A 24,231-nucleotide genomic window follows, 5' to 3' on the forward strand; every position below is an offset into this window, starting at 1 on the left:
CCTTGAAGCATAGAAAATAACCTTGCCATTTTTCATAAGAACACATCCCAAACCCACTCGAGAAGCGTCGCAATATACTACAAACCCATCAGTACCCTCTGGTAAGGTCAACACTGGAGCGGTGGTGAGTCTGTTCTTTAACTCCTGGAAACTCTTCTCACAAGCCTCAGACCACTCGAATTTGGATTTCTCTTGAGTCAAGGCAGTTAACGAAGAAGCAATGGATGAGAAGCCTTCAACAAATCTTCTATAATACCCGACCAAGCCCAAAAAGCTTCGTATATATCAGTGGGACTTAGAGGTCTAGACCAATTCTTAACCGCATCGGTCTTCTTAGGATCAACCTATATACCCAGGCTTGACATTATATGACCGAGGAAAGCAACTGACCTTAGCCAAAACTCGCACTTGCTAAACTTAGCATACAATTGTTGGTCTGTAAGGATTTGCAAAACTATCCTTAATGATCCATGTGATCTCCCTCACTCTTAGAATAGATTAAGATATCGTCAATAAAAACGATCACGAATGAATCAAGATATTGTCAAAACACCCCATTCATAAGATCCATAAAAGTTGTCAGAGCATTGGTTATACCAAAAGACATCACTAAGAATTCAAAGTGACCATACCTAGTTTGGAAGGCTATTTTAGAAATATCAACATCTCTCACCCTAAGTTGGTGATAACCCGAACGTAAGTCAATCTTCGAAAATAACTCGCCCCTTGGAGTTGGTCAAATAAATCATCAATTCTAGGGAGTGGGTATTTATTCTTTATAGTGACCTTGTTCAGCTGGCGATAATCAACACACATCCTAAGGGACCCATCCTTCTTTTTCACAAATAAGACCAGTGCACCCCATGGAGATATGCTTGGTTGAATAAAACCCTTATCTAGCAAATCCTTGAGTTGAGCTTTTAATTCTTTCAATTCAGCTGGGGTCATTCGGTAAGGAGGAATAGATATGGGTTTTGTATCTGGTATAAGATCAATGCCAAAGTCTATTTCCCATTCTGGAGGAATACCGGGTAAGCCATCAAGAAAACCTCAGGAAACTTCCTCACTATAGGGACCGACTCTAAAGGAGGAGTCTCGAACTCAACGTCCTTAACCCTTACTATATGGTAGATACAACCCTTAGAATCATTTTACAAGACTTTAGACACGAAATGAATCGACCTCTAGGAATTGAATTTCCCCCTTTCCATTCAAAAATGGGCTCATCCGGAAACTAAAACTTTACTACCCGAGTTCTACAATTGATGGAGGCAAAACAAGTATGCAACCAATCCAACCCCAAGATGACATCAAAGTCCAACATAGCTAACTCTATCAAATCAACCAAGGTGGCTCTATGGGGTAAAGAAATAGGGCAATTCCTATAGACTATTTTTGCAACCACTGAGTCACCAACTGGGGTGGAAACTAAAAAAGGTTCTATTAGAGTTTTGGGGAGTACATCAAATTTCATAGCTACCAAAGGTGTAACAAATGATAGAGTAGAACCAGGGTCTAACAAAGCATAAATATCAATGGAAAATACTTGCAACATACCGGTAACAACATCTGGGGATCCCTCTTGATCACTTCGAGACTGAAGAGAATAAAAGCGACTCTTCTTCGGAGCATCCGAATTAGAACCACTTGGAGGGGATTGATTTCCCTCTCTTCCCTTGGCCGAACGGGTTGGACAATCTTTTAGTTGATGTTCCTCCTTTCCACATCTATAGCACACACCCTTACCTACAAGACATTTTCCCCCATATTTTTTACCACATTTGGCACATATAGGTCTTTTCACATAAGAACTACCTGCACTACCACCCTGGGTCTTAGGAGTAGGCACCCTTTCTTTGTTGACATTAAAAGCACTAGTGGTACCTTGATTAGAAAACCTCTTCTTCAACTTTGGTTTGCCTTGTACCTCAAATCTTCCCTTAGACGAATTGCTATCGTCTACTCTTGTCTCTTCACTTCTCTACCAGCCTGCCTGAGCTTTTCTTCCTCAATTTGTTCGGCATGAACCATAAGGCGTGAAATGTTCATGCTTGGAATGAGCATTGCCGAACGACACTCGTTCACCACCAAAGAAGATACCCCCATAACAAATTTGTTCATCTTGGCCCTCGAGTCTACCACTAAGGTTGGAGCATATTTAGACAATTGTGTGAACTTAAGGCCATATTCTTTAACACTCATACCCCCTTGGCGAAGGTTGATGAATTCATGCATCTTTCTCTCTCTCTCAATTCTAGTGGGAAGAACCTAACAAAGAAAGCCGATATGAATTCTTCCCAATCAATCGGGCCCTCTCTCACAGTGCTCTCCCATTTCCACTGTTCATACCAAACCTGAGCTACATCCTTCAGCTAGTTCCTATCAAATTCATCATCTTATTATTATTAGGGAATATTAGCCCTAACTGACATAGACCATGTGAGCTATATGGAATCTGGTCTCATATAACCCCACACTGAAAGAAGGCGTTATTACTTGCCGAAGGTAGAACTAATCATATTTAGCTTCTAAGTGGATCCACTAGCTCAGTCCTATGTTTGGCACATAGTTGTAGGATAGGGAGATTGCAACTAGAAACCCAACCTATTGCATTAGCGGAGGAGCTTCCATCTCATGAGTTTACTATAGATGACCTAACCTATTGCATTAATGGAGAGGCCTTTTCCTCATTGTCCATATCCACTCGGTACTAAGCATTATTTCCCCATTATAAATAATTAGTATGGAATTGTATCTACATGTGTGAAGTCCTACTTTAATCTTCGTTTAATACAACTTACTAAATAACTCATAGATTCATTTAAGTGAGAACTACCTTTCACCTTAGAATCAACATATTAGGGTGAGTAATTTTCAACTCATTATTCATAGTGCTTTAATGAGAACTAACCCTTTAATCAGCACAACCACATCATCCTAGACAATTTATACATAAACATGTGTAAGGATAAGGGAAATTAGTCTTCCAACAACACCTCAATTCACACAATAGGCATAGGATTCTCACCTTTCAAATGAGTTCAAAAGTTCATCAATAACTATCAACAATCATGAACAATCCTTCACAATTTACCCCTTGCAAGGTCATGAACCAAGTCTCACACTTACATTTAGGATATACTATCATCAACTTGAATAAGGCAAGGTTTCATAACCAAATTTACATGACCACAATACATAATAGAAATCACTTTGCATCAATACCTTCATTTCATGAAATTGGGGTCATGGGGAAGTTCATGAGTTCATGGGGAGTTTTACTATAAAATCACCATTAAAACGTCAAATCATCCATAATATACAATCAAATAACATAATGAAAATGTTTTTAGCAAGAACCCATGACTAGAATGAAAACCTTAGTTTTAGAACAATAAAACCCATTTTCGAAATTGAGTTGAGAGGACTTCATGGAGGAAAGTATTCCATGAATCAAGGTTCCCATACCTTAATCGAAGCTTTCCCACGAAATTGGAGTGAAGAGTTTGGAACTTGAACCCTAACCTTGACCTTCTTCTTTGTTCTTCAATGGAGGAACTTCTTAGTGAGAAAAGAGAGGATTTGGGAATTTATTTTGAGAGTTTGAGTTAGGTCTTGAAAATAGATCAAAAAATGACTTAAGACCATATATAAACCCCCCCCTAAAATGCCCAAAACACCCCTCACTTCATTTGGACGAAAGTAGGAAATCATTTAAATGACCTTCGTTATATGATCCCGCCCAGGTGTCACACCCATCTTCACGGACCGTAGCAAGGACTATGAATCGTGGTCTTGCTCGTGAAGATAAGGAAGTGGCCTCCACATATGGCCCTCACAATTCCTTGCCCAAGTCATCTCCACGGGCCTATTCACGGCTCGTGAAGTAGACCACGGTTCGTGGCCACGCCCATGGAGTTTGAGGCAATGGCCTTGCCACTTTGAGGCCAACTTGGCCATTTTTCTAAGGCAACTTCACGAGAGCCTCCCTTGGTTCGTGGTCAAGACCACGGACCATGGTGATAGCCGTGAAATTGAGGCAGTGGCTAGGGAAGTTGGAGGCCAAATTTCCATGGCCAAGGCATAGCCACGCCCACCTTCACGAACCGTGGTGAGGACCACAACTTGTGGTCCTTCTCGTGAAGGCTGGGGCAGTAGCCAATGGCTAGGGGCTGCCTTGGCCTTTTGGTTTTGGCTTGACCCCTTCCTCCTTGGCACTAGTCCCATGGCCTTTACCCCTATACTCCCATTTCAAGACGTTCATCCCATCGTTAGGCTCTAGTGTAATCTAGCATTTTCCGGAATGTCACAACAACCCAACCTACAATGCAATGCATACAACCAAGGAGGAACTATCTTCTCCAAGCTAGGACATTCTCAAAATATCATTAAAGGGGTGAAACTAACTACATCAGTCCATTATGCATGAAATGCACATATATAAGGAGGAAACATCAACTCCAAGATAAACATACTTATATGCATCATAACGAAGTAGGAACTGCATCTAGCAACCCAATATGTATGAATTTTCAACATTACTCATTTTCAAAGAGGAACTACCTTCTCCAAGCTAAAAGCATGCTCAACACTATCTCATGGAGCTCATATGCAATTCGATCTCAAAATGCATAGCTAAAGCATGTTAATCAATTCATCTTATGAAGTCTATAGGCAACTCATACTCAATGCTCAACAACATGAGGAAAATCAATCATATAAACTCATTTTCTTTCAAAACACAAGTTTTCATGAAAATGCATCACATAAGGAAATCATGGAAACACTTAAAAGCACATGACTCCCCAAAACAAGAACAAACCAAGAGGAACTCATTACCTCAAGCTAGGATAGGAGTAGCAGGAAAGATATGAGGATATCAGGACATTATATCGGCCTTGGCCTCCCAAGTAGCACCCTCAACTAACTGATTCATCCACACTACTTTCAGGGAAGCTATTTCCTTGTTTCTCAACTTCTTAACTTGCCGGTCCATAATCTCAATCGGAACTTCCTCATAAGAAACACTTTCATCAACTCCCAACCTTTCTAGGAGAACTATGGATGTCGGATCTCCAACACATTTCTTAAGCATAGAGACATGGAAAATAGGATGCACTATTGCCAACACATTTGGCAAACCTAACTCATAAGCAACCTTATCAACACGCCTCAAAACCTGATATGGGCCTACATACCGAGGACTAAGCTTTCCCTTCTTACCAAACCTCATTACACCCTTTATGGGTGAGATTTTCAAGTAAACCCAATCATTAACATCAAACTCTAGATCCTTTCTTCTCACATCGGCATAAAACTTTTGCCGACTTTGGGCCATTTTCAACTTTTTCCCTTATAAGTTGAACTTTCTCCATGGCTTCTTGTACCAATTTGGGACCTATTAGGGAAACTCCACCCACCTCAAACCATCCTATATGAGACCTGCACCTCCTACCATATAAGGCCTCAAATGGAGTCATATCAATACTTGAGTGATAACTGTTATTGTAAGCAAACTCAATCAATGGCAAATGGTCATCCCAATTGCCCTTAAAATCAATCACACAAGCCCTTAACATATCTTCTAGAGTTTGCATAGTACGCTCCGCTTGCCGATTCCTTTGGGGATAAAAAGTCGTGCTAAGCTTAACCTTAGTGCCAAGCCCCTTTTGGAATGACTTACAAAATTGGAAATTGAATTGGGTACCACGATCGGAAATAATGGACAAAAGCACTCCATGTAACCTTACCATTTCTCTCAAGTACAACTGGGCATAGTCCTCCGTCGAATAAGAAACCTTGATGGGAAGGAAATAAGCCGATTTCATCATCTGATCTACTATCCCCCCCAATCATTTAAATCAATAATGAAAAGAACGTATGATAATTGAAGAAACCTAACACAATTGGGGAATTCTACCTTTTGAAATAGAGAAATTTGGGAACTCCATGGATAAAAGGAATCCATGGATGAAAACTATCATACCTTGAATAAAAAAGCTAGCCTTCAATGGAGAAATTGAGACCTTCACTTGAAACCATAGGTTGAATCTTCTTATTCTTCAAGTTTCTAGAGAGAGAAATATTTGGAGAAGAGATTTTGTTTTCTTTTGCGAATTTGGAAGAATGAAGTGATGGGTTATTTTAGGGGTTGAAAAATCTTATATAGGTATTTTAGTAAAGAGAAAAATGATGTAGTATAGGAACTAATTAATTAGGAAAAGGCCTAACTACCCCTAAACTAACTGTCAGATGTCACTGACCTACCAACCAAAGGACCCAGTCGATGGACCGTATTCTGACCCACGGCTCGTCCTGGTGGACCATGGATGATGGTCAGAGACTTTTGGTCGACCTACGGACCCCAGGAACACGGACTGTGGACCCACCGATAGTCTGTAGGTCCAGTAGTGGTTCCCACCCATGACAATTTTTGAGTGGCCAATCCACGGACCCACCTAGGGTCCGTGGTTCAATCCACGGGCCGTGGTTGGCCATCATGGATGGCACCTGGAAATGCTGAAATTTGATATGGTGCCCTCATTCGGATTTGGGGTGTTACAATTGGCTTGAGCCATCATGGCTTGAGCCAACACTTGGAAAGCAGGCCTAAATTACGAATTGGTCACTTGTTTGGCGAAAGGGTCGACCGGGACTTGAGGAGCTTCTTGAGGGGCTTGAGGAGCTTCTCGTTCCATATTCTCATTTACATTCCTCCTGATGTATGCTCTTCGAGGGGCCATATCCTGAAAAGCATTGAATAAGGGTTAGGGATAGAGACATATAGAGTTACACTCTATCACACGACTATAGTGTAATGAAAGAAATGGAGTTTCCTAAACATCTTATAACTTCTCATTCAAAAATGTGGTGTGCTTCACACTTATGAAAAAAATACTTGAAAACATTACTCAATGTTTTAGAAACTCATTTGAGGAAAATCATTTCGAAAAGGGACTCAAAAACAGTTTGCTATCGCCATTTTACTAAGTTCTTGGGTTCTTGAAGATAACCCAAATTTCTCATTTCAAAAGCTTGATTTGAACACATAAATCCATAAATAATAATGGGTAATTGAAGATTTAGAGTTAAGAATCGTTAGCCAAAAAATTTTCCTCAAAAACCTAATTCAAATCGCCACCCTAAAGCTCCCAAAACACAAAAATGATGAAAAGAGGTTTATGGCAGGCAAAAACCCTCATAGATGTCGCAAAAGTTCCCCGCTAAAAGCACATCTCTAAAAAATGTGAAGACTTCTTTGATGCTGCAAAGCTCGCTTAAGCAAATAGTCTCTCACTTAAGCGATTGGTCTTTGCAAAACCGAGGCCTGCAGACTCCAGCAACTCAACCAACTCTCAAAACATCTAAAGGACCCTCGAGATTCATTCGGAACCCCGTACACACAAACCACATATGATAATCAATTATACTCAACGTTTTGGACTCATTGGAACTACTAACATATGAATTTGATGTCTCCTTGACTCGAGTTTCGTGAAAATCATAAGAAACTAACACAACGCCTAAAGAGGCTAAAAAAAAGCTAGAGGCCTCTTAAAAATCAACCAAGACCTTAACTAGGCCTAAAATAATCCCCCAAATCCAACGGAGCTCTCGGAATTCTTATTTGAGCATCTTATACCCAAATGTTTACCAAAGTCAACCCGAAGGTTAAATTTTCACAAATTCACTACTTAGGACCTCAAATCCTCAAAAAGAAGCTGAATCAACCAACCGACAACTCTCACTGATCAATTTTCATCTTTCGGGACTGATGGAATCGGCGAAATTCCATTCCACACTCGAAACTCTAATAGACTCTAAAAACCACTTTTAAGCAACTTAGCCTTTCAAAAACGCAAGCTTACCAAATTCTCAACTCTTAATTTAAAGTTCAAAACCAACTTTTCAAAACTCAAACATAGAAGACTAGGGGTTCATATTGTGACGGAAAAACGATAAATTTCAAGAAAAACAAAAAATGACCAATCGGGTCATTACAAGTACCCCCCCCCCCCCTTTTAGTTTTTTCTTTTTATTAAATTTCCTTTATAAAAGTTTTTTTTTTCTACTTCATCTCAGCCCCCCCCCCCCCAAATAATAATTTACATATTAATTTATTTTTAAAAAAATAATTCTACCCCACTCCACCTAACTCTCCACTTCCATTTTTTCGTTTTATGTTAGATTTATACATATCTTTTTTAAAAAGTATTTTTTACTTGCCGTCACAGGATATTTTTTAAATTAAATTTTATTTATTTATTTTACATTCAGTACACAAGTAGAAAAAAATCCTAAAAATATATGTAAATATCCAACAAAAAATGAGGAAAAAAGAAAAAAAAATTAGGAGCGGAGGATTGAATGGGATGGGGTAGAATTTTTATTTTTTGAAAATAAAATAATATCAATTTTTTGGGGAAAGTGGGTGGTTGGGGAGGGGGTAGGGGGGAGGGAGAGGGTGAAGAACGAATTTTTAAAAAAAATTATAAAAGAAATTTTAAAAAATAAAAGGACGAAGGATTGTCCGGGGGAGGGTGGTATGAGGAGGAGGTGGAGTGTGGTAAGAAATATTGTAACACCCGGTATCCGAAACATACCAAAAATGCAGATCTTGAAAAATTGCAGGTGCAACCCACGGTTGCCATCCACGGACCGTAGATCAGACCACGGCCCGTGCTAGTGGTCTGTGGTTCACCACTGCAACCCCTCCCCAGACCCAGCTCAGAAAATCGGCTAAGTCTCGACCCACGGACAAACCCACGGTCCGTAGGTCAAACCACGGTCCATGGTCTGTGTCCATGGATCGAGGACCCCTTTACCCAGCCTCTGACGCAAATGACGGCCGACCAGCAAGGACCGTCGTTCGATCCACGGTCCGTAGGTCTGACCATAGGTGAGGGTCAGCAGCCAGTTAGAGGAAAATTGTTGATTGGGTCAATTTCAAATGGACATAACTCTTACAACAACAGGAATTATGTGTCCTATGACATATGATATGATAGATAATTGAATCCTCTTTCCAACGCCACCGAGTTTGCTTAAATACAACCTCAAAGTAAAAAGTTATGCTCGTTTTGGTAAAGCTATGTCGGGCAGACATGACCTACGACCCCAATCTACGGACCGTAGATTGACCTACGGCCCGTAGGTCCTGTCCATCGATCACTGCGATAGCAATTAAGTTAAGGGTCTGTCGATCTTTTCCTATTTCCTTGGACCCCTAAGCTACGTCATTTAGACCCTAAATTATGAGGTTTTAGTCAGTTTTAAGCCTAGAAACATAACTAGAACTTACCTAAGTCAAATCATTAATCAAAACTTAGAAAAATTAGAGCGTAACAGGAGAAGAGAAGTGAAGAACCCTAGTTCAAGAACGCAGCAAGGTTCCATCAGTTCCAGCCCCGAAATCTAAAGATTTCTCCATGGAATTCGTCACCAGGTATGTGGCATTTCACTAGTGGGTTCCTTTCAACAATTAGGTCCCTAGTTTTTAGTCAATTTCTTGATTCCCTTATTATGACTAGACCTAGGGTTTCTTGAATGTTAGAATTGTTGGGTTCTTAGCTGTCAGAATGATCCAAATCAGATTAGTATGTTAATATTAAGTTTATTGCATAAATTCCAGAACCCTAGCTATGTATTTCTTTAATTCTTGAATTACACATGCTAGGTCAGATATTTTAGTTATTCAGTAATACATGCCTCAGTTATTAATGCATCAATATCAGTTTAATTGTTGCATTCTCAGTTTGCATGTTCAGTTTGAGTTATCCAGTAACTTACATAGATTCAGTCATAATGCGTTCATTACTTAATCCATTGGGAGTAGTATAATACCCAGTTGGAATAGGGTTCAGAGTACCCATATAGTCCTAGAACTACGAGCCACGTAGGTGTAAGTCCCCTCTGTGGGCAATATCAGTTAGTGATCACGCCAGTCATGCCTCTATACCTTTAATCGGGTATATTGGGTCCTCTCGATGGGGCGTATACATCGGACTCCATATTTAGCTCATGTGGTTTTATTGTCGGTTATTAGTAGATCCCACAGTTCACTCAGATTGTATTGAATTGACCTCATTTACAGTACAGTTAGTATTCAGTTTCAGCATGTTATAAATTTGGTCATTGCATTCAATTAACTTAGTATTCAGCATCTATATCATGTTCAAATTATTTCATTGTTGTATTGCTTTATTCAGTTATATGTTATTTCATTGCTTTATTGTTTTATTAAGTTATATGTTATTTCAGCTTTACTCTATCATGCATGCTCAGTACCTTCCAAGTACTAACACATACGTGCGCTACATCTTCTCGTGATGTAGGTTCAGGTTCTCAACATCCAGATCACGCTTAGATTGGTTCCCGATCTTCAGTTCAACAGAATCAATGGTGAGTGCTCATTCTTCGAGGAAAATAGTCATGAGTTTCTTTTCAATATTTCTAGTCCTTTAGTTTCAATTTTGCTAGATCTAGTTGGGGCATGTCTCAACATTTCTAGTCAGTTTAGAGACTTATTTCAGACATAGTCAGATTCAACTTAGAATTGAGTTAATATCTTCTTTGTATTAAACTCATCAGTTTTCATTTATCTCAGTTATAGTATATGGGTATTCCCCATCTTTTCATTTTATTTATGATTTAGCTTCTGCATCAGTTTATTAACTATAGTATGCTTGTGATCATACCAGCAAGGTTAGCTTGGGTTCACTTGTGGTCTTAGGTCCCGTGTCCGCGTCCAGGGGGTAACCTCGAGGAGTGACAAACTTGGTATCAGAGCATTAGGTTTAAGAGTCCTAGGATGTCTGAAAAGCCGCACTAAGTAGAGTCCTTTTCATGGGTGTGAAGTGCTCCACATCTAATGAGAAGGAGGCTATGAAGTGTTTTAGGAAAACTTCACTTTCTTGATATTCTTATCGTGCTTTAGTATGATGTCCTTTCTAATCCATTGTTATGCGCTTAAGAGCATGCCTCATCGTAGAGCTTACACAAGGAATGCTAATGCACGCAATGCTAACGCAGTTCCTTTAGTCCTAGATCAGGAAGTTTCTAATACAGAATTTAGGAACGCCAATTCAGCTTTTGGCTTAGATATAACCAACAAGAACAATCAGCAGGTTCCAGTTCCTACTAATAGAAATGGTGGATCAGTGGCAGCTAGAGTTCAAGATTTTGTTAGGATGAATCCGCCTAAGTTTTTAGGGTTGCAAGTTGGTGAGGATCCACAAAACTTCATTGATGAGGTTAAGAAAATCTTTGGAGTGATGCAAGTGACTGGTAATGGTAGGGTTGAGTTGGCATCCTACCAGCTTAAGGATGTGGCTCACATATGGTACACTCAGTGGAAAGATCCAGAGGCTACTCTTACCTTTGTAACTCTCTTTATGGTAGTAATCTTAGGTGTCAGTTTAGAAACTCTCTCAGAACCCTTCTCAGTCTCTATTCCAGACGGTGACCCAGTTATATCTAGACGGGTATACATAAATTGCCCTGTCACAGTCTCCCAGAAAGTCACCTCAGCAGATCTTGTAGAGTTAGAAATGGTAGACTTCGATGTCATTCTAGGCATGGATTGGTTACATTTTTGTTATGCCTCAGTCAATTGTAGAACTAGGGTTGTTTGTTTTCAGTTTCCATATGAACCAATCTTAAAATGGAAGGGTAGTAGCTTAGCGCCTATGGGTCGATTCATTTCTTACCTTAAGGCCAGAAAGATAATCTCTAAGGGTTATCTCTATCATCTAGTTCGGGTTAAGTATTCTAGCTCTGAATCTCCGACTATTGAGTCAGTCCCTGTAGTCAATGAGTTTTCAGAAGTGTTTCCAGACGATCTTCCCGGAGTTCCTCCCGAAAAGAAAATCGATTTTGGAATTGATCTCCTTCCAGATACCCAGCCTATCTCTATTCCTCCTTACAAAATGGCTCCAGCTGAGCTTAAGGAATTGAAGGAGCAGTTGAAAGACCTTCTAGATAAGGGCTTCATCAGACCTAGTATTTTCGCCATGGGGTGCACCAGTGTTGTTCGTAAAGAAGAAAGATGGTTCTCTCAGAATGTGCATTACCTATAGGCAATTGAACAAAGTCACAATCAAGAATAGGTATCCCATCCCCAGGATTGATGACTTGTTCGACCAACTTCAGGGTGCTAGTCATTTCTCAAATATAGACCTCAGATCATGTTATCATTAGCTTAGAGTCAGAGATAGTGACTTTACAAAGACAACCTTTAGAACTCGGTATGGTCATTACGAATTTGTAGTTATGTCATTTGGACTAACCAATGCTCCTGCAGCTTTCATGGATTTGATGAACAGAGTGTTCAAGAAGTACCTGAACTTGTTCGTTATCGTCTTTATTGATGATATCCTCATTTACTCTAGGAATGAGGAAGAACATGCGAGTCATTTGAGAGTTGTTCTGCAAACTCTCAAAGATTGCTAGTTATTTGTAAAATTTAACAAGTGCGAGTTTTGGTTACAATCAGTTATTTTCCTATGGCATATTGTGTCTAGTGAAGGAATTCATGTAGATTCCCAGAAGATAGAAGTAGTGAAATAATGGCCCAGACCTACCTCTACTACAGATATCAGAAGTTTCTTGGGTCTAGCGGGATATTACAGACGGTTCGTGGAAGGATTGTCATCCGTAGCCTCACCATTGACTAGGTTGACTCAGAAGATGGTCAAGTTTTGATGGTCAGATGATTATGAGAAAAGATTCGCAGAATTGAAAACTAGGTTGACTACAACTCCTGTCTTGACTCTACCAGAGGGTTCAGATGGTTATGTGATCTATTGTGATGCATCCAAAGTCAGCCTAGGTTATGTGTTGATGCAACAAGGTAAGGTTATAACTTATGCTTCTAAACAACTTAAGGTACATGAGAAGAATTATCTAACTCAGGACCTTGATCTTGCAGCAGTGGTGTTTGCACTCAAGATTTGGAGACACTACTTGTATGGTGTTCATGTAGATGTGTCCACAAACCATAAGAGACTCCAGTATGTGTTCACCCAGAAAGAGTTGAATCTTCGCCAGAGAATGTGACTTGAGTTCCTCAAAGATTATGATATGAGCGTGCATTACCATCCAGGTAAGGCAAATGTAGTAGCAGATGCTCTTAGCAGATTATTCATGGGTAGTGTAGCACATGTTGAGGAAGAAAGAAGAGAGCTAGAAAAGGATGTTCACAGACTTGTTCGCCTAGGAGTTCGTCTTATGAGCATATTAGATTGTGGTGTAATAGTTCAAAATAGGGCAGAATCTTCTTTGGTAGTGGAAGTTAAGGAAAAGCAAGACAGCGATCTGTTATTACTTGAACTCAAGGGTGCAGTCCACCAACAGAGAGTTGAGGTTTTCTCCCAAGGGGGTGATGGTGTGCTTCGCTACCAGGGTCGATTATGTGTTCCTAATGTGGGCGAGTTGAGATAGCATATTCTTGCAGAAGCCCCATAATTCCAGATATTCTCTTCATCCAGGTGCCACTAAGATGTACCATGATCTGCGAGAAGTCTATTGGTGGAATGGTATGAAAAAAGATATAGTAGATTTTGTGGCTAAGTGCCCCAATTGCCAGCAAGTCAAGGTAGAACATCAGAAACCAGGAGGTATGACTCAAGAGATTAACATTCCTACTTTGAAGTGGGAAGTGATCAATATGGACTTCATCACAGGTTTACCTCGTACAAGCAGACATCATGACTCCATTTGGGTGATTGTTGATAGGGTTATTAAGTCTTATCGCTTTTTGGCGGTCAAGACTACAGATTCGGCGGAGGATTACACCAAGCTTTACATTAATGAGATTGTGAGATTGCATGGGGTTCCTTAGTCTATCATCTCAGATATAGGTCCTTAATTTACCTCTTATTTCTGGAAGTCATTTCAGAAGGGTCTTGGTACTCAGGTTAACCTTAGCACAACATTTCATCCACAGACGGATGGTCAGGCAGAGCGTACCATTCAGACCTTAGAGGACATGTTGAGAGCTTGTGTGATCAACTTCAAGGGTAGTTGGGATGATCACCTTCCTCTTATTGAGTTCGCCTACAATAATAGTTACAATTCCAGCATTCAGATAGCCCCTTATGAGGCATTGTATGGGCATAGATGTAGATCTCCAGTTGGTTGGTTTGAAGTAGGTGAAGCAGCCTTGATAGGACCAGATTCAGTCCTTTATGCTATGGAGAAAGTGCAACTCATTAGAGATAGACTTAAGACAGCCCAGAGTCGCCAGAAGTCTTATGCAAATGTGAGAAGAAGGGAACTAGAGTTCCAAGTTGATGATTGGGTTTTTCTGAAAGTGTCACCTATGAAGGGGGTGATGAGATTTGGCAAGAAAGGGAAGCTCAGTCCCAGATACTAGGCACTTACTGTATCTTGAAAAGGATTGGTAAAGTGTCTTATGAGCTAGAGTTGCCAACAGATTTAGCAATAGTGCATCCAGTCTTTCACATTTCACTATTGAAGAAGTATGTGGGTGATCCAGCATCCGTGATGCCATTAGAGAGCGTGGCTGTAAAAGATAGCCTTTCTTATGAGGATGTACCAGTTTAGATTCTTAATCGTCAGGTTAGAAGGTTGAGAAACAAAGAAGTCGCTTCAGTCAAGGTTTTGTGGAGGAGTCAGTCCGTAGAGGGAGCTACTTGGGAAGCAGAAGCAGCCATGAAGTCCAAGTAGCCTCACCTTTTTCCTTCCGATTCCATTCCAGCTTGAGGTAATAGTTCCTCTTCAGTTTTTCATTCATTCATGCGTTAATTCAGTCTTAGTATTTTGTTCCTTCAGTTAGCTTTGCATTTTCAGCGTATTTGCATGTTCTTGGAACTCAGTTCAGTCAGAAATCAGTTTCTAGTACTTAGTGGTAGGGATTGCAGCTTCTTCCCTCCATACTCAGCTAGTTTTGTCTTCATTCGAGGACGAATGGTCCCAAGGGGGAGATAATGTAACACTCCGGTATCTGAAACAGACCAAAAATGCAGATCTTGAGAAGTTGTAGGTGAAACCCACGGTTTCCATCCACGGACCGTAAGTCAGACCGGGACCCATGCTAGTGGTCCGTGGTTCACCACTGCAAACCCTCCCCAGACCCAGCTCAGAAAATTGGCTAAGTCTCGACCCATGGACTGACCCACAGTCCGTAGGTCAGACCACAGTTCGTTGTCTGTGTCCATGGATCGAGTCCCCCTTTACCCAGCCTCTGACACACAAGCGAAGGCCGACCAGCACGAACTGTCGTTTGATCCACTGTCCATAAGTCTAACCGTAGGTGAGGGTCAGCAGCCAGTTAGAGGAAAATTGCTGATTGGGTCAACTTAAAATAGCCATAAATCTTAGCACAAAAGTAATTATGTGTCCCATGAACTATGATATGATAGATAATTGAATCCTCTTTCCAACGCCATCGAGTTTGCTAAAATCCAACCTCTGAGTAAAATGTTATGCTCGTTTTAGTTAAGCCATGTCGGGCAGACTTGACCTACGACCCCAATCTATGGACCTATATTGACCTACTACCCGTAGGTCCCGTCCGTCGTTCACTCCGACAGCAGTTAAGTCAGGGGTCTGTTTGTCTTTTCCTATTTCGTTAGACCCCTAAGCTACGTCGTTTAGACCCTAAATTATGAGGTTTTAGTCAGTTTAAGCCTAGAGACATAACTAGAACTAAGTCAAATCATTAATCAAAACTTAGAAAAATTAGAGCGTAACAGGAGAAGAGAAGTGAAGAACCCTAGTTCAAGAACGCAGCAAGGTTCCATCAGTTTCAGCCCCGAAATCTAAAGATTTCTCCGTGGAATTCGTCAGCAGGTATGTGGCATTTCACTAGTGGGTTCCTTTCACCCATTAGATCCTTAGTTTTCAGTCAGTGTCTTGATTCCCTTATTATGACTAGACCTAGGGTTTCTTGAATGTTAGAATTGTTGGGTTCTTAGCTGTCAGAATGATCCAAATCAGATTAGTACGTTAATATTAAGTTTATTGCATAAATTCCAGAACCCTAGCTATGTATTTCTTTAGGTCTTGAAGTACACATGCTAGGTCAGATATTTCAGTTATTCAGTTATACATGCCTCAGTTATTAATGCATCAATATCAATTTAATTGTTGCATTCTCAGTTTGCATGTTCAGTTTGAGCTATCCATTAACTTACATAAATTCAGTCATAATGCGTTCATTATTTAATCCATTGGGAGTAGCATAATATCGAGTTGGACTAGGGTTCAGCGTACCCATATAGTCCCAGAACTACGAGCCACGTAGGTGTAAGTCCCCTCTGTGGGCAATATCAGTTAGTGATCACGCCAGTCATGCCTCTATACATTTGGCCGGGTATATTGGGTGCTATCGATGGGGCATATACATCGGACTCCATATTTAGCTCATGTGTTTTTATTGTCGGTTATTAGTAGCTCCCACAGCTCACTCAGATTCTATTGCATTGACCTCATTTATAGTACAGTCAGTATTCAGTTTCAGCATGTTATAAATTTGGTCATTGCATTCAGTTAACTCAGTATTCAGCATCTATATCATGTTCAGATTATTTCATTGTTTTATTGCTTTGTTCAGTTATATGTTATTTTAGCTTTACTCTATTCTTCATGCTCAGTACTTTCAAGTACTGACGCATACGTGAGCTTCATCTTCTCGTGATGTAGGTTCAGGTGCTCAGCATCCAGATCACGCTTAGATCGGTTCCCGATCTTCAGTTCAGCAGAATCAATGGTGAGTCCTCATTCTTCGAGGACAATAGTCATGAGTTTCTTTTCAGTATTTTTAGTCCTTTAGTTTCAGTTTTGCTAGATCTATTTGGGCATGTCCCAACATTTCTAGTCAGTTTAGAGGCATATTTCAAACATAGTCAGATTCAACTTAGTATTGAGTTAATATCTTCTTTGTATTAAACTCATTAGTTTTCATTTATCTCGGTTATAGTATATGGGTATTCCCTATCTTTTCATTTTATTTATGATTTAGCTTCCACATTAGTTTATTATCTTTAGTATGCTCGTGATCATGCCAATAGGGTTAGGTTGGGATCACTTGTGGTCCTAGGTCCCGTGTCTGCGTCCAGGGGGTAGCCTCAGGGCGTGACAAAAATAATTTAAATTTTATTTTTTTTATATAATTTGTTTTGGAGATAGTAATACTTTAGTCTTTAATTTTTAATTAATATTAATAGTTTATTATTTAATTTTGGCTTAAGTCATCCACATCCCCTTAACGTTGTCCACATATTTCACTTAGATACCCCAAGCCAATATTTTACCTATTGAATACTTTTAGCTTTACAAAATTTGTTCCTATTAAACACATTTTGATAATTAGCAAAAAAAATGTAAAAAGTGTGTAATGCACTTGCCATGACATGAAAGTTTAACTAATTAAATAATGATATGTGGCTTTGGTCCCAATATAAATATAATTAAGAAATTAAACTAAAATCCTAAACTATGTTGCCGCCTCCGACCTGCGCCGCCACTTCATCTCCACCCCCCCCCCCCCCCTTTTTTTAGAACTTAAATTTCTTAGATTTATTTTTCATTCTTAAGTATAGATTTGAGTTATGTTTGAGTTGATTTGGCAGAAAGAAAGAGTTGTATGGTGACTGTTTATCGACGAACAAACTAAGGGGGCAAATGTAAAAGTTGTGATTGATTGTTTGAAATTCTATGGAGAAAGAAAGATATTGATGACGATAGATTTGGAGAAAAATAAGGTGGTGTTGATTGTGGGGTGGGAGGGGGGGCGATGACTATAAAAATGGGAACACGACGATGGCCTGAAGAAGAACAAAAAGGGAAGAAGATGGGAAGTATGGGTATGGTGATGAAAGATCCGATAAAATTAAGGTTGCGTGGAGAAGAAGAATGACTGTAGCTCAACAAAAAAAAAAAGAGGAATGAGCTTCAATGGTGGTGACACCGACAATTGCAATAGCAGAAAGGTGGTGGCAATGGTGGTTGAGTCAAAGAAGAAGAAGAGACAATAATTTATTTTTATTTTTTACAAAAGGTAAATCTTTTTATATGCCTTTCACACTCTTCTCATGTGTGTATTACACACATATAGCCATGTCAACAAAAAAATATTTAATAGGTACAAATATCTTGTAGTGTAGGTGTTCAATAGGTATAAGGTTGAATTGGGGTGTCTAAGTGAATATGCGGACAACTTTAAGAGGTTGTGGATGACTTAGGCCTTTAATTTTATCCATTTGAAATGTCATGTGTCAAAGCTTTTTTCAAATAAAAGAGAGTACATTACACACTCCACTGAGGTGTGTTTGCCAAACTAATAAGTGGAGTCCGAAGTCAAAACGATAACTTTTTTCCTCAAAAAAACAAAAATGGTATATCAAAAAAAAATTAAACCAAAAGGGCGCGATGTCTTTTGAACAAAATTAACACCGTTTGTGCCATTAAAAAATTCGATTAATATCGCTGCTTCGACAGCATTGTTCCTCAATTTTTTTAAAAGAAAAAACTAAAATCACTGCATGGGCAGCAATTTCCTCAAATATTTTTCTTTTTGATTATGCATGTAGTGTTGGTAAAGTTTGCAGTTCTGATGATCAACTAGGTGGCAAAATACAATGAGATTCATTACAAAGGAGGGGAAAATCATGTAAATTTTATTTGAACTTTTCTTTGATAAATCAATAAGCAACAATTAAAAAAATTTGAGGAAAATCGCTGCAATTTCAGTTTTTCAAAAAACAAATTGAGGAAAAACGCTGCCCATGCAGCGATTTAAGTTTTTTCAAAAATAAAAAAGAAAATTTATTGACAAAATTGCTGCTCCATCAGAGATTTTAATCGAGTTTTTTAACAGTGTTTATTTTGTTCGAAATACTTCACTCCCTCAAGTGCGATTTTACCCTCTTGATTAAATTTTTTTGATATACCGTTAAAGCATTTTTAAGGAAAAAAGTTATTGTTTTGGCTCCGGACTCATAATAAGTGATAGTTAGGTATAAAACTCACTCCCAATAGTTTAGGTATGACACTAAAAAGAATATGGATAATTTAGGTATGTTTTTGACACTTATCTCTAAAAAAAACTATTACTTTAAAAAAAAAAAAAAACGAACCAAACCAACGTTATTTTTTTGTTTAGTTTGGTTTGGTTTTAAAATTTAAAAACCAACTAAATTGATTTGGTTTTGGTTTTAACCAACAACCGATCCAAACCAAATCATGAACACCCCTTAATAATTATGGTAGTAATGGTTGGTGGTGACAGTTGACTATGGTGATTGACGGTGGTGATGGTTGTGGTAGTTGATAATTGTTTCATCCACAGCTTCACCTCCTCAGGTTTTTCATACTATTCTTTGTAAAGCAAGTTGCCAAATGAAACTCAACAGGATTGATAAACGCTATACATCAGTATTAAGCTTCACCCCAGAAATACAAAACTATATCAGACGAATAAAAACATAATGGCAAGCCATTTCCAAATGCTTCAACAATATCTTTGTTTGGGAAGATACGTTTGAATGTATACAATCTATATAGCTAAACAAATTTCCTATAGGTTTGTCTAGTGAACTGGTGTTGTACAACCACAACTTTGATAATTTACAGAATGAACGCATGGAACTGCATTTAGTGATACAACCTGAAAAAGAAAAAGAAAAACGTTTGGAGCATTTCGGAGCTTAAATCACAGAGTTTCTTAGCATGTGTACATAAATGACAACTTATACATTATTAAGAAGGACCAAATATATCTGATGTCTGTATCTATTTTCTCGTTGCTGACTCCCCGGATTTCAGCTCTTTCTCCAACTCATCAAATTCCCAGTCACCAATCTCTTCTGCAGAGTAATTGCGATTTATCTGACCAAATTCAGATTCTAGCTTTGCTAACTCTGCTTCAGGGTCGAGGACCTCCTCGGTTTTGGCAGATGGTGTCTCATTTTCCTTTTTTTCCCCAGCTAGAACAGTTTCTATGTCCTGCTCCGAAGGTTGTGATATATCATCATCTACCCTTTCATGAGAAGAAGAGTTTCCCTCTTCAACAGGGATTTCCATTTCTAGGTTTGGTCTTTCAACAGATTCGAATTCCTGTCTAAGCTTCTCAATGTTTTCAAATAGCTCTTTTATTTTTGGATCATCTTTCCTAAAGAAAACGGCAGACAGTAATTTACTTTATGGAGCTTGGTATCCAACAAAAGATACTCCTTCCGTTCACTTTTACTTGTCACATTTCGCTTTACAAGAGTCAATTTGACTAAATCCTCGGAGGTCAATTGAACCAGATTAATTCAAATTTTAAATTCTAAATTCGGCTGTTCGAAAATTATATAAAAAATACTATAAATTGCAATCATTTTCTTACTTATACGATGAAAAAATACATTTTAAAATATTGGTCAAAATTCAACCAGTTTGACTCTCGAAAAGCTAAGCGTGACAAGTAAAAGTGAACGGAGGGAGTAATTAAAAGAAAACACCATAATGAATAGCCAAACCTGCAGATTTTCTCTTGTTGAGCGTAGAACTGCTCCCTCATATTGTCAACTACGCTAAAGGTGGTCACAATCTGCAGTTAGAAGAGATATACCTTGAGAATATCTAGGTTGCTTTTTACAAGGCACATGCAACAAAGCAAAAGGTAAGACCAATTCACCCAAAGATATGTTTGGACTGATTTTTAGAAGGTTTACTTATTAGATCGAAGTGGAAAAATTAGAAACACGAACAGATGAACATAGTGTAGGTTAGAGGTGACAATGATACAGTTTGATCAGTTATTTTTAAAATTTTCAGTTGATAAAGCAATTTTCAAATCATTTGAATGTACCAGTTTTTCTTCAAATTCTGTTTAGTTGGGGTAATTTTCTGCACAATGTTTCTGGAAAGATAAATAAGAAAGTCAATACTACTATGTCATCAAAAAAGAATGTCAATACTACTATGCTTTGGGAGGATATGGGCAACTAGGTTCAAGGGATTTCAGAAGACCAACAAATCTTTATACGGGAGATCTAAATGACCATGTAAGTAAAGACAACAATGACTTTGAACATGTACACGGGGGTAATGGTTATGGTACTTGAATAACGAAGGGGAGACTATATTAGAATTTGCTTTTGCTTATGAAGTACTGGTAGTTAACACATACTTAAAAATGAGAGATTCTCACTTTTTAACTTATAAGAGTGGGGGTAACAATAGTCAAATAGACTTTATCGTTATGAGAAGATGAGATAGAAGTACACACAAGGACTGTAAGGTTATTCCAGGAGAAGCTATTACCACCCAACATAGGTTAGTAGACTTAGATGCAAAGCTCAAGAGTACAGTGAAAAGGTGACGACATACAAACAACCATGAATTAGGTTGCGGTGAAGGGCACTAACTATTTACTGTTTCCAGAAAAAAAAAAAGGGGAGAAAGGAGCTTGGGACTTAAGAGGAAGACAGAAGGAAATGTCTAGTTGCATTAAAAAAGGTAACAACTGATGTATTACGTGTGTTAAAGGTCTAAGACCTCAACCATAGGAATCATGATGTTGGAACGAGAAGGTACAAAGAGGATTTTTTTTTTTGGTAATTAAAGTTTTTCATTTACCAAAATGGAGTCAAGTATCAAGTGTCTCAACGAAAACTGCAAATCTGGGCAGAAGGCCCCAGTTTGCAAAGAGGTACAATGAGTTACTAAAGCTAAAAGAGAGTGATTATAGGAAGTCGCCAAAAGTAGAGGGTGGGAGAATCCTCTGAATGATACAAGAAAGCTACAAGGGAAGCTAATAAGGTATTAGTAAAGCTCGAGGGGGAGCTCTAGATGACTTGCATCAAAATCTAGCGACACGAGAAGGGGAGAACAAAACTTATAAACTAGCATGACTGAGTGAGAAGAAGGATAAGGATTTAAACAAGGTGAAGTGTATCAAAAATGATTCTCAACAAGCGTTGACAGGGAATAAAGAGATCAAGGGATCAATAGCTCAACTCAAACCAAGAGAATAATATTTTAGACCTTCACAAGTTTGTAAATGATAGAACTTTAGCTATAATCCTAGAATTAGGCCGACAAAGGTAAAGGATGTCAACCAAAAGCTTGAACTATGACAAGCATTTCAGGGAGTAGTTTTTGGATACATAGAAGACTCAATACATGCATTGCATGTTTAGTCAGCATGAGAAGAGAAAAGTTGAGGTGAGACTAGATGGGATTACAACAACAAACCCTGTGAAATACCACAAGTGGGGTGAGACCAGATGAGATTGCGGTGCCAAAATGCAAACAATTTAGATGTCTAGGGTTGTTTCAAGAGAACGAAATGATAAATAAAGACGTTATAAGATTAAAACTTTGCAGAAGTGCTACAGGGGTGTCATGTGATAAATTGGAAGGCAAGTTCTATAGAATAACTACAAGACCGACAATGTTATGTGGTAATCAATGTTGGGCTGCTGAAGTCCAACATATCAACAAGATGAGTGTTGTAGAAATGCGGTGAGGATGTGTGGTCATACAAGATTAAAATGACCATATTGGCAGAAGGTGCAAGTAACACAAGTTGAGGATAAAATGTGAGTGGCCGCTTGAGATGGTTTCAGCATGCCCTGAGTCGACCTACAGATGGGCAGTTCATAGGTATGAAACTATAATAAATGAATATGTCAAAAGGGGACGGGGTAGATATAAAATCACATGAAAGGAAGTTGTCTTGAAAACCTACCAAACCTTGGTATCAATGAAGACTTGGCTAAAGATGGGCACAATGGAAGAGAACTTCTAATATTATTATTGTTGTTGATGATTGTCTTAATTAATTAGCATCATTTTAGAGGCAATTTTCCCTTTTCCCAGCATAATTACAGGAATAGAATATTTTTATTTTATTTTTTTGTAATTATTATCTTACCTTAACTAGTTATAGGACTCATTATATAGAGAGATTATGGATCAAAAAACCCCTAAGCTATCCCCTTTTTATTGGGATTTACAACAGTTGCATTTAAAAATGCATTTCTTCATGGAGAATTAGAATCCATTTGGATTAGCTAAAACAAAAAGTAGCTTTTAGGCACTTCAGCTTAAAAGCACTTTTTAAGTGCTGGATCTGAATTTAAAAAGTAGTTACATGTTTAGCTAAAAGTACTGAAGCAGAAAATAAGTAGCTGATGTGTTCAGTGAAAAAAGTGATGATAAGCACTACTTTCAGTCAAAATGACTAAAATGCCCTTAAAGCTGTTGTATTAACTGATTATTAAAAAATGTAATTCTAAATTAATATTAGTGAAAGTTAATTCATAGCTATTTCAAGTTCTCAATTTAATAAGATAAAGTTATTCTAATATATGAGTTTTTTTCCTTGAATCAGATTGTCATTGCACCGGCATATGTTCTCCAAGTGTAAACCTTATTTAATGAATTTTAAAATCGGATATAATTCCTGCAAGTCAAGCTAACATTATAAGTTCCTAAAATACCGATGTCTGCATGTCTCTAATGGGATACTATTTATGCTCTATAATGAAGACTTAAGAAGGAAGAAGTAGAATCTGGAGAAATAGAGAAGGAAGAAGTAGAAAAGGAAAAATCATTAAAAAATAGAGAAGTTCCATCTGTTATCAAATTTATAATTTATGCATTTTGATCTATTTTCTTTGAAAGCTCAATCTTTTTACTGGAATTCACAAAAAAGTTGCAGAGACTTTCGTCAAAATGAAGTAACCAAACCAGTGTTGTGAAAGGCAATTGCCTCGTCGCCAATGGCAAGAGGTGGCGAGGCTATCTTTAAAAGGTGACGCCATGGCGACAACGGCGAGAGGCGAGAAAGGAGAGAAAGTTGTCGCCTTTTGTATTTTCTTTTTAAAAAGGAAACCAATTCAGGGTTTTTAAAGTTCAAAGATAACTTTAGGATTTTCTGTCAAAATTTGAACAGTTGCACTCTTAGACTACGATTACAAATCCAATCAGACGACTCGACTAGACTTCTCTAGTGACTAGCCAAAGACTCCAAAGTCCAACCACTACGTATTTCTTCTTTTCTTCTTCTAATTTCTTCTTCTTTTCTTCTTCCTCTATTTCTTTTCATTTTCTTCTTCTTCTTCTTCTTCAGAATTCAAGAGTTACTTCTACCTCTGTTTTTTTTCTCACTGTTTTGGATGTTGTTCTACTTTTTTTCTCATTCAAGTTCTAGACTTTAGCATGTACTATCTATTATCAACTTTTGTTGTATTGATTGGCGCCGCACTTCAAAAA

General features: G+C 38.4%; 1 protein-coding gene across 2 annotated transcripts in view; it reads right to left on the bottom strand.

The window, feature by feature from the left end:
* Positions 1-19,462: 19,462 nt before the first annotated feature.
* LOC125833314 (uncharacterized) overlaps positions 19,463-24,231 on the bottom strand; it is a 39,747-nt gene continuing 34,978 nt past the window's right edge. Inside the window, exons 17-18 of one of the 2 annotated variants that reach the window (XM_049512456.1) lie at positions 20,487-20,557; positions 19,463-20,134 (exon numbers count right to left, since the gene is read on the bottom strand). In XM_049512456.1, coding sequence (XP_049368413.1) covers positions 19,756-20,134; positions 20,487-20,557 — 450 coding nt within the window. In that variant the 3' untranslated portion in view covers positions 19,463-19,755. The remainder of the gene's footprint in view (positions 20,135-20,486; positions 20,558-24,231) is intronic. The other variant, XR_007443300.1, reaches the window with a different exon arrangement.

This window comes from Solanum verrucosum, unplaced genomic scaffold (genome assembly GCF_900185275.1).
Source record: "Solanum verrucosum unplaced genomic scaffold, falcon-dt-bn FXZP01000274.1, whole genome shotgun sequence".
In the NCBI taxonomy this organism is placed as follows: Eukaryota; Viridiplantae; Streptophyta; class Magnoliopsida; order Solanales; family Solanaceae; genus Solanum; species Solanum verrucosum.